Below are 11,216 nucleotides of genomic sequence, written 5' to 3'. Positions count from 1 at the left end.
GATCCACTGCATGTACCATTCATGTGCCTGTTGCTTGTAAGCTGGTAATTTTCCACCAGCCACGAGTGGGAGTGGTTACACGATCACGAACGCACGAGGTTACAAAAAAACGACCTGGAGGAGAATTTGCTTTCAGAATGGGCAACGGTAGAAAAATGACAGGTGGACTTTAGATACAAAGATCATCAGTAGCAGCATAAATAGATCATGAAGTGGAACATTGCAGGATTAGCCCGTCCAGAGCCATACTCGGGGCATTGCTGTCAACGAGGATGCAAACATGACAGCACCCCCACCCTCACCCACCCTCTGTGGTCACGTGGTCCAGCGCGCTACTTGATGGAAAAATACTGGATTTGGTGTTGAGTGGAGAGACAGTACACAACCTAGTACAAAGTCATTCACGGAGGATTTTTCTAAGGGCGTCTCGGACTTCACCCAGCAACAACGGTTTTTATGTCTAAGTGATCCACAATCGACCATATGCTTGTTTGTAGCGTCTCTTGAAGTTTTCTAGAATAACGTTATTTAGCCTCTATAGTCACATTATTTGTAATTCTGCTTGGGGAATAGTCACATGCATGATTTGCTAAAAATGTATTGTAATATTCACTGCCATTAATTCAGTGGCAACGTGGTTGCCATAAGACATGCAAACAAATGCATCGTCAAGCATAGCAGGTGCATTTGTAGGATTACAGTAGCCTACTATAATGAGTACTATAATGCAGAAATCAGGATTAGTTGAACTGTAGTATTGCAGAGGTGTCAAACTCGTTGTTCAGAGGCCAAATACTGCCAGATTTAATGTCAAGTGGATTGAACAAGTAAAAGCATAGCCTATAATTAATACAAATGAGCAGGTGTTCCCCCTTTTGTTTTTCCATTTATTTTGTTTTGTTTGATTTATGGCATTGCAAGAGTAATAGGATTCCAACAGACCAAACTCATTTGTAGTGAAGCTGTTGACTAACATTTAATTACACAATTTGTTTTAACTATTACCACAACAGAGAATCATTTCCACCGAGCTGTCAGCAGAACTAGTTTTGCTGTAGAGGTACCAGACAGTTGGCCTAAATATCAGAATCTGTATAATTCACAATAATGTATTTCAATTTTCCATGTGTACACTTTTAAGTACATTTAAGTTTGCCTTTCATGCTGTCACATTGTTTGAATCCACCCTTACTTGCACTCAAATTGATAAATTTGTTAGGGTAAAAGGGGAAAATTAAACAATTTTAATAATAAACAGTTTTCTATTTTTTAATGAATTAACATGGTGAGTGGGTGACTTCCTGTACACATTGAGCCATTTATTTTTGTGGCTGTGATTTCTTGAAATGTTATTCCTTCAACACTGTTCATATAAGTGTGTATATTTTTATATAATACTAAAAACACGTGATTGATTAAGTTCACTCGTAAATCGAGATACAGTTTCTAAAATCAATGCTATTCTTGTTATGATTCAATGATTACAAAGTGTTGTTTTTGTAAATCAATTTATAGAAGTAGCCTACAATAAATGTAGAAATCAATCAATCCCAGCTGCCTTCGAACTTTATTTCTGTTTACAAATTGAGCTCCCTTCAAAGCAAACGGTTAGGAATGTATTGTCATACATGTGCGAAGTTTGGGTGAGAGCGAGGAGAGTCAGGTGTAGGCTGGTTATAGCTTGTTTAGTCTGGTTGAAGCGTGACACTTCATTTACATATATTATTACGACACACTTTGTGTTTGTTTGACCACCATGGCGTATTGAGAAACAACAATATTGTGCTGCCTTGCAAGCCAAGGGCTGAATGTAAACAAAAGAAAGAAATAGTTAACTTTTATTTCTGTCGATTTATCTTTATCCATATTCCTTTGTCATTACTTGTAGCTGTAAAATAGAAAATATGATCGTGATTGGTCCCACTACTCCAGTCCATGCTTTCAGACAAGACAACTTCCAAAATATCAACAAAAAGCAGCGCCATCTTCTGCTTTTTCAGTGCTTGACGTTGTTGCTCTAAAAAGTGAACCTCGACTGACCTCTGCTGGACAAAAGGAGTAGATACGCAAATTAGTGTAATAAAATGAGACACATTATGATCTGCCACGCGATGGAGTAGCACTAGCATATCTGTCTCGCACTTGAGTTGAGTTTAAACCTCGGCTGCTGCCTTAACTGTGTACTGTAGAGTTTGCATGTTTTCCCTGTGTGCTTGCATGGATTTCATTCTTCTTCTCCTTTTTCTTTTCTTCTAGGCTACTCCGGCTTCCTCCAACATTCCAAAATCATGCATGGGTAGGTTCATTGAAGCTTAAAATTTCTGTAGGCTTGTTAAACATAATAATTGTAGACACCATTAATAAAGCATTTCTGAAATTAGGGTGGCATGTTAGATGACTGGTCAGCACGTCCGCCTCCCAGTTCTCAGGACTCGGGTTCGAGTCCAGGATCCGGCCTTCCTGGGTGGAGTTGCATGTTTTCCCCGTGCCTGCGTGGGTCTTCTCCAGGTACAAGGGCAAGGGCACATGCCATTTGCAAAAAAAAAAAAAAAAAAAAAAATACAACTTCATAAACCAAGTAGTCTGATAAAAAAAAAAATAACAAAAAAAGAAATACAAGTTATTTAGTTTGGCTCAAGACTTCTGGAATATGTCAAGTTGCCAACATTTCTCATTTCCCTGAAATTTGACGTGTGCTTGCTACATTTGTTATTATGCAACTTTCCACCACAGCCTCGCAATAAGACCCAGTCCTAAACTCAGAGTAAAAAAAAAAAAAGAAAAAGAAAAGAAAAGAAAAACAGATGGGAAAAAAGCCAAAATTGCACATCAACAAAAATGTGATTTTAAAATATTACACTAATTTTGTAAACAATCTGTTTATACATACATTCTACAGTAGTTGTGTCCAAATTGGCACCTTTCGCAATGATTTGAATTGTTTAACTTTATTCTGTTTGCTTTATTCTGTTCCCTTTTTGTAACAAATGTACATCTCTCAAATCTATGATTTAATTAAGCTGTCTCCACAAAGTTACACATATGAGATTATATTTTTGAACAGAAGTGATCATTTGATTTGTCACGCACAAAAGAATAAATTAAAACACCTCTAAATTAGCCTTGATTTTTTTCTTCTTCTTCTTCTTCTTCTTGGAATATACTGAAAGCAGCTGATACCCAACTAGTTGGCCTACCTTTACGTAAAGTTATAGTCCTATGATGACCATTGCCATTTCCCAATTGTTTACCGATTTGATGAATGAGTATGCATATTTAAAGCAATCATTAGATCATGTTCTGCTCCCACATCTGTCTTCTTCAATGTTGTTCAATAATAGCTTGCAGCTGCGAAGGAAGGAGGAGGAAGTGAAGTGGGGGAGGGAAGGGAAAGCCCAGAGAGAGAGAGAGAGAGAGAGAAGGGGGAGCAGGAAGGAGGAAGGAGGGAGGGGGCAGTGAAAGCAGAGCCGTGATGCAGAGAGCGAATCACATGAGCATGGATCTGTTTACAAACTGAGCGCTCCATGGACATGAAGTAAAAAAGAGAGACGAGGAGGGTGAGGTTCGACAGAAGTGGGAGAGGAAAACGAAGGACGGAAGCCTGCCTTTCAAGAATTTTGTTGTGTCATCCTTTGTGTTGTGCCTTCACAGCAGGAATGCAGGTGAAGAGATGAAGAGCTGCTTTCCACAAGAACACCGAGGTTGCTTGCTTGGCTGGCTGTGTTGCTGTCATCCAGGTCCTTTCCCTTTGTATCCATAATTGGCCACGGCAGGTTTTCACAGTCAGCGTGGAAGAAAGCGACGTGGATAGCTAAAACAGGAGAGGAGACAGTAAAAGCGGAGCAGAGAGAAGGGGAGGGAAAGAGCCTCGTGACAATGTTTTGAGTGGGAGACGAAGCACAACGCAGGTATACTCACTAATGCTTCGAAGACAGTGCTGCATGGGAATTGAAGATTTTTTTTTATTTATTTTTTTTGCATTCAGATATTAGCATAATTTTCCCACGTGTCAACCTGCAAGACTCTTTGTTAATGTGACGCAGGAGATTTAACCATCCCATGAGAATTAAGGAGGATGTTTGTGCAGCATTTTTGGGTGAATCATCACTGGCAGACTAATTGGAGTACAAATAAGCAGTTTGTGACTCCGATGGTGACCTCTTGAGAAACTGGTTGCCTCTGGACTACAAGAATTCTTCAACTCATTGTGCATCTCTTATATTGTGGAGATACCCTGGGAAGTGGAAGTACTGTCATCAAATTGTGAAAGCCATCCTTTGAGAGATTACAGTGGTTGACCTGTGCAAAGAATTTTCAGACTTTCAACATCTGTACATCTATAAAATTTGATGCAACCTTTCCAGTGGTGCAACGGTGAGTTATTTTCTAATTGAACATCGTTCAGTAGTCATTACTTTGTTCCAACCTGTTTGACTGACTCAGTGTTTTAAATAAAATGCAACTAACCTTTAAACTTTCAGGGATTATTGTTCAACATCTAGGAGAGAAGCTTAAGATATTAATTTTGAAGCATGTACAAGAAAATAAGCAGGACGAGGTATCAATATGGTTCTAACTTATAATTGGATATAGGACATAATGCATGGAAGTTTTGTAGCATATTATTCGTCGTGAGCTGTCCTTTGTCCTTGGATACTTTTGAAAATATGCCCATACTCAGTGAATAAATGCAGAACTGCAAAGGCCTGATGAAAATATAATCTGGGAGAGTTTTGAAAGTAAAATGTAGTTATTTGCCCTTGAAACTTCCTTACCCTGAATCAGGTGAGAATTATGACATTCATTTTTGGAAAAATTGCAGTTTTCAACAGATATCCTTCACATAATAGATACTGTAAATCAATTTAATGACCTTGACATTTTACTGTTGAGTAGCATCAACATTGTGGAAGATATGTAGAAAAGACTTCAACAATTGAGACTGAATGAGAATGTAAATAATTCAATTCAAACATTGCAGCATAGTGCGAGAAACACCAACAAATGTAATGCACATAAGTCGAATTAAAAACTAAAGTAAAAGAACGGTGACATGAATTCTCCTTCACTTACAGTTTAATAACAGTACGTATTTGCCACGTTTTCAAATGGTCATCTAGCAAGTGTTTTGTCTCTTGAGCAGAATATTTTGAATAGAAATATATTTCAATTCATGTCCCGCAACAGACTTTTTATGAGTAGTCTGTAGTGCTTTTTTTTTTAATTTTTTTGCTGTGTGCATAAATTAATTTTATTTTAATATTTACTGTACTTTTTCGTCATCTTTTCAGGGTGTCGGTGTGACCTCGCATTGCAGAACTCTGACCCCTCCTGCAAGATGACGTCCAAAGAGCTCTTCTATTTACCACTCAATATCTACATCATTATTCTGGGCATCGGTCTTTTTATCCTAATGCTTAGCCTCATTTTCTGCTGCTACCTGTTCAGGTAGGCAGCACTCACAAAGAACTTGCAATTGGTATCTGACAGTCCTTGTCAAAATGTGTTTTCTCCCAGCCAAACATTTGGAAAAAACTGCTTTATTATATAATGTTTTTCACTCTGGCCACCAGTATGAGAAGACGAAGTTTATTTGCGCTCTGAACCTAAAAATATCTTAACACCAAACATTCAATTCTAACATCTGTTCTGACCATGATTTGAAGGGCAATTCTGAAAGGTGTCACTATAGTGAGCTTGGATGGACAGGCCCTGACATGAATTGGCCATTGTGTGAATTCCAAGACTTGTTGAGGGACTATCACTTCTGATTCATGAGGCATGACTAGACATGCTTGGATAATGGCCGATATGCATCCGCAGTTTGTGTTATGTCATTTTCATGGCTATGAATTTCCACATAATTGCATTAAAAATGTCATTGTGTTTGACAGACTTAGGCGACAAGGTGCAAGAGAACATTATGGCTATAATGAGGTAACATACTGTAATAGAAATCTAGCACTAAACCTCACTATATATATCATTATTACTGTATAAAGAATGCATTTTGACAGTACTGCTTGCCAACAGGTTGTTCTAAAAGGAGCAGGGAAGAAACTGAGCCTTCTTGGGGTAAGTTCAGTATGGCGTGAAAGGGTGTCATCTTAAATCCACAAGGTCATATTCACAGCAAAACTTAGCAGCATAAGCTAGAAAAATGTGCCCCCTCTCACCCTTCCTACCCTAGTACAGTCAAAGACAATCCATTCTTTGGTGCTTGTTGCCTACCAAGTTAACATTTTTCCTGATATATGAATAAAAATAAAACTACAACTCAACCGTGAGAATGGAGAGTATCAAGATTGTGTTGTTTAGACTGTTAGTGTCACCCTGTGGCATTTTATAGGTATTGCTACACTAAATAAGCAAGTTGTGGTACATGATGCCAAGCAGCTTGTCAAAGAAATTCATACTCAACATGGTTGTGAAATAGAAAATATACATATTTTCAACACTACACATGTACAATGTTACTTGTAAGCTTTTCAGGTTATTTTCATACTACTCATTTCTCATTATGCTTTTGGCTACATGCTATTTGTGTTAGCATTTGCTGGATAAAAATACTTTAGCGTGCACTGTGTTGCTCATATTGAACTCAGCAGCCAGGTTTGTTCGTATGTTGCAATAAATTTTTGTTCTTTGATTGGTGAGTCTTTATCATCACATTGTGCTGCTTTGCCATCACTGGTGCACCGTGGGTGGCGTTACAAAGTAGCACAACACACAGTGAATCCTTTTGCTGCTCAGTGAGCTGAAGTTTCATGAGATTTGCTGACAGCTTGTGTGAGGAGACTGTTTAACCTTCGTGTGTTTTTAACTTTGGAAGCTTATTTTTCTTGAATGTCCCACTGTATCTTAACCGCAATATGACCAAATGTGTGTAACATATTTGTACTACTCACAGCCTGCTTAATGTTATGATTACTGAGATAAAATGTATACCAAATATGATGCTATTTAATAAGGAAAGTCATGTTTGATTTGATCATTTATTTTTTTTCCTCTTCAGCAAACATGTGCGGTGTGTTTAGAAGAGTTTCGCAGCCGGGATGAGCTAGGAGTGTGCCCGTGTTCCCATGCTTTTCATAAGAAGTAAGTCCTATAATTGCTAAGCTTCAACACACAAATGAAGAAGTACTTCTTTTGCAAATCCAGCTTCAAAAGGGTCCTCAAAGCACCTTAACGAACGACATGCAAAAAAAAAAAAAAAAAAAAAAAAAAACCTCACGAAACTGACCTGTAGAAGTGACAGTATAAATTTTACTGTAGCGGAGGGTGGATGTTTGTCTTCAATTTCTCAAGCAGAGAGTAAAAGCTTGGCCATTTTGTTTGAGCGCTCTGAAGACAAATATGAGCACATACCTGATGGTGGCACTTCTTTGCATGTTTGAACAAGCACATGATTCATTCTATAATCTTATTTTGCCTTGTGATGTAGTATAGCATTCAAAACGTAACTTTTAAAAAATCTTAATATTTAAATTGTCATAAACCTTATGCTTTGTCATTTAATTTCTCAAAAATCGACAGTGTGCCTTATAATCCAGTGCGCCTTATGTATGTATGTCAGCTTTTCAGTTTGTCGTCTTTAATTTATATTCCATCATATTTACTTTCACATTCGTTTTCTGAGGGGTTGGGGGGGCAGCGCCGGTGACTGATTAGCAGAATGGAGGGGGGGAGCATGAGAGGTAGCTTACTACCTTTTATGAAGCAAAACAAACGTTTGCTTGCTCTACAAAAAAATAAAAACATCGCACGTCTTGCGATGTGGCTATCGCGCATGCGCACATCACAATCGCGATGTTCAAACGATATATCGTGAAGGCCTAGTCCCTAATCTGGGAGTAAAACATCCGGCCAACTTTTACCTGCTCAGCCAGCTACATTTTGTTGTGCTACCCCTACATTAGGAGACGCTACGCCCTTAACTCATTCACTGCCATTGTTTAAACATGGTAAAAATCAATGAAACAATTATAAATTGTTGATATAATGTACAGCAGGGGTTTCCAAACTTTTTCCTCTGAGGGCCACAAACAGAAAAATAGAAAGCTGAAAGGGCCAATTTGATTTATTTTTTTTTAGTTATTTATTAACACATTCATTTGCCAAACCAGCAAAAAATGCATCATTTGACGTCTTTTTCCGTCAATGGCAGTGAATGAGTTAAGGAAGGACTTGAAACCTGACATGCTGAAGATTATGTCGATTTTGAATTGGCACAGTATTTCTGGGCATTTTGCTTGTCCATCATGTTGGCAAACTCTCATTCAAATGAACGAAGGCAACCATTGTTTATGCACTGAATACGCCATCCCGATCACATGACTGGATCATGGCACTGCTTTCAAGCTGAGGTCAGACCGAACGCGAGTTCAGCGTTTTAGGTGGCCCTTTTCCAATGTTACAATGTGGGACAATATCATTGCGGTCTGTGAGATTGTGAGGTAAACAACAAGACGAGGAATCAGGTTTGGATAATGGAGAGCAAGGAAGTTGGCGTACCTGAAGAAAGTATGCATCCATTAATCGCTGGTGGTTTAGGTTTCATCATTTTGAATTTGTAAAATATCTAAAACAGTTCATTTTATACTATTTCAATATCCTTTAAATGACATAATATAGATTAACACTTGATTTGTCATCTGTTTTTCTCAGGTGTCTACTGAAATGGTTAGAGATCCGTAGTGTCTGCCCTATGTGCAACAAGCCAATATGCCGCCGGCAGCCAGGGCCTTCACAAGATGCCGAGCCGCCACAGGGTCTCATGGAGGTCTGAGAGGGACCGCAAATATGTGTATAACCTGCCAACGCAAGTAGATTGACACTTGTTTTTTTGTTTTTTGTTTTCAAAACATCAACAGACTGTAGTACAGTAACATTTTTATAAGAGAAATGTTATGGCAGAAGGACTTCTTCGAATGTGTAATAACTGTTTATAAATATGAGTAAAAAAAAAAGTACGTCACTTTCTTCAAACTTTTAGAGAAATGGTGGCATTTTTCTGTCAAGCACATATAATGAAGAGAGCAATACTCTCACAGCCTGATGTGCTTTTCTTAAACACCTATGCCACAGTCGCATTCAAGTCACGTACGTCACACATTTGTGCAGTCATTTGTTTCTTGAATTTGTGAGGCACAAAAGTAAATGTACAGTAACATGCACTCCTAGCTCACGGCTAGGTGGCATAATTGTATAATACGTCAATGTATATTGGAAAAACTGACATCTATGATCTGCAATTGTCTGGCGAGCTGAGGGTGTACCCCGACTTTCGTCTGAAGTTATCTGGGATCATCTCCAGTTTGGCCATGATCCTGGTGAGGAAAAGCGGTACAGAGAATGGACGGATGGATGAACAGACTGTTGGACCTCTATGATGAACTGAAGTTAATGTGGATGAAAAAGTGTGTTCACCCACATATTTATGTACTTTAAAAATATTACGACGTTGGACGGTTAGGATCTGTCTGAGCCATTCACATTCAATCTCATGTTAGTCAGTGGACTTCTGAACTGAATGAATTGTATGTATGTACGATAATGTATGTATCTTCTATACATTCATGCTGCAAATGGAAATAATGTTAATGGATGATTTTTTTTTTATCAATACAAGTATTGAAATCTATATGTTGCACTTCTTGTGCTGATTTTGGGTGTCAGTTCTAGTTGTTTATGTATATGCAACTATGTGTGGTTTTGAATCTCCACAGGTTTTCCATGTTTGGACTTTGGACAAGGTACAACTCTGCAAATTCGGCTGCTTGCACAGATTCGGATTCTGATAGCCTTTACTCGCCAATCGCCATTGGCCAAGCAAACAGCATGTGGGGGATGCACGTGCGAAACGTGGGCTGGTGCACTTGCTCATTTACAGGACCCGCCCTCTTAAACAGCTGCTTTAGCCATTCATAAAATATAAATATAAATACAAATGTCTCATTTTATTGTGAAAACTGACCGGAAGTGGTACTCTCTACTCGCTGTGTCGCACGCAAAACTGCGAACACGAGTCAAAATAGGAAGTACACGTGTTGATTTACTGACTACGGGACTTTTTTTGTTTTCTTCCACGGACCCGACGAATAGCGACCGAGGCGCACAATCCGCAGACTTTTGAGACGATTTGCTATCAACTGCTAAGTTGCACGTACAAATGACAACGTTTGGATGACTTTACTCTCCAGTAGCACGGTAAAGCTAGCCGGCTACTAGTTGGCGTACTGTGCAATTTGATCAGAAAGCTAAACAGTGTTTAAAGCGTTTTCGACTATTTTTCCACTTTACGTACTTTAAATACACAAACTCGGCATTGTTACTATTTTGCCAACGTGGTTCGCCGATTTGGGGAATGTCAGCGCCTCCATGTGGTATGACCAGACATGGGTTTTTGGGCAGCGACTTGGAAGACGAGGTAACTATTCAACACTCATGATAGCACTTACTGATTTGAGTTATCTACCTTGAACAACCATTGCCACACTTACATTCACGTCTGTGTAAATCGTAGTTTAAAAGTGAATTTAGTACTTTAAAAGTTTGTGCAAAATTGCTATAAATGGCGACTATTTCTTTCATGTTCAGCGTTATTTGATGCATATATACTTAACCTAACAGTAGATGCTCCATTTTGTCTTTCGAAAGTTACCTTTTTGGCTGTGGATATTTTGTCGTGACCGGCAACTTTCCGGCTGGCGCTATTTTGCCGTGAACGGCTCTGATTGGTCAATCGAGGAACCGAGTCATGCATTCATGGGGGAAATATTGATTTTACCTTCATACCAGATTCAAATGATGGATACATTGGAGCCACACCAAAGATCATGGTTGAGAAACTTGACATCGACAGTCCTAGTTTCTTCACTGATGACGTGTAGTATTTGATTTGATGTTTCTACATCAAGTTATGTTTTATTTGTTTTCATCTTACTATCCACAGCCCAAGCTCTCCCTCAATCAGTTCTACCCTTACATCCGATGTGGCCTATGTTGTGGCTTGCTCATTGATGCCACCACCATCACCGAGTGCTTACACACATGTAAGTAGATTCAAAAGTCTGCATTCAAAATTATGGTTAGAGGACAACAATTGCTCAGAAGTTGTTGGTGGGCTTCTAGTACATATGAGCAGTCCTATGTAACCCGAACATTTGCTTACATATGTGATGATTGGTTGTTACTTTTCTGTGATTGTTGTTAGC

At 38.8% G+C, this 11,216-nt stretch overlaps 1 protein-coding gene across 4 annotated transcripts; it reads left to right on the top strand.

Annotated features, from left to right (window-relative positions):
* Positions 1-94: 94 nt before the first annotated feature.
* On the top strand, positions 95-11,054 carry LOC144001654 (RING finger protein 122-like). 4 transcript variants are annotated; one of them, XR_013278537.1, is made up of 10 exons: positions 95-450; positions 2,257-2,296; positions 2,382-2,508; positions 5,292-5,448; positions 5,895-5,937; positions 6,034-6,075; positions 7,016-7,098; positions 8,668-9,419; positions 9,729-10,429; positions 10,955-11,054. XR_013278537.1 is itself a non-coding variant. In XM_077496153.1 (7 exons), the coding sequence occupies exons 2-7, from the start codon at positions 2,388-2,390 to the stop codon at positions 8,786-8,788; spliced, it is 567 nt and encodes a 188-aa protein (XP_077352279.1). In that variant the 5' UTR covers positions 95-2,296; positions 2,382-2,387; the 3' UTR covers positions 8,789-9,643. The 4 variants fall into 4 exon arrangements, 1 of the variants encoding a protein (XP_077352279.1); XR_013278538.1 differs by having other exon boundaries at positions 95-489; XR_013278539.1 differs by lacking the exons at positions 95-450; positions 2,257-2,296; positions 2,382-2,508 and adding an exon at positions 3,427-4,374.
* Positions 11,055-11,216: the final 162 nt, after the last annotated feature.

The sequence above is a fragment of the Festucalex cinctus genome, chromosome 14 (assembly GCF_051991245.1).
Source record: "Festucalex cinctus isolate MCC-2025b chromosome 14, RoL_Fcin_1.0, whole genome shotgun sequence".
NCBI lineage: Eukaryota > Metazoa > Chordata > Actinopteri > Syngnathiformes > Syngnathidae > Festucalex > Festucalex cinctus.
The sequence above is the reverse complement of the archived record's forward strand: the minus strand, read 5'-3'. Positions and strand labels throughout refer to the sequence as shown.

Excerpts from the sequence above, each read along its gene's own strand:
- LOC144001654 (XM_077496153.1), top strand. The coding sequence starts at position 2,388 with ATGTTAGATGACTGGTCAGCACGTCCGCCTCCCAGTTCTCAGGACTCG. Across the intron at positions 5,938-6,033 it reads AACATTATGGCTATAATGAG|GTTGTTCTAAAAGGAGCAGG; the intron begins GTAACATACTGT and ends GCTTGCCAACAG. Across the intron at positions 7,099-8,667 it reads TCCCATGCTTTTCATAAGAA|GTGTCTACTGAAATGGTTAG; the intron begins GTAAGTCCTATA and ends TGTTTTTCTCAG.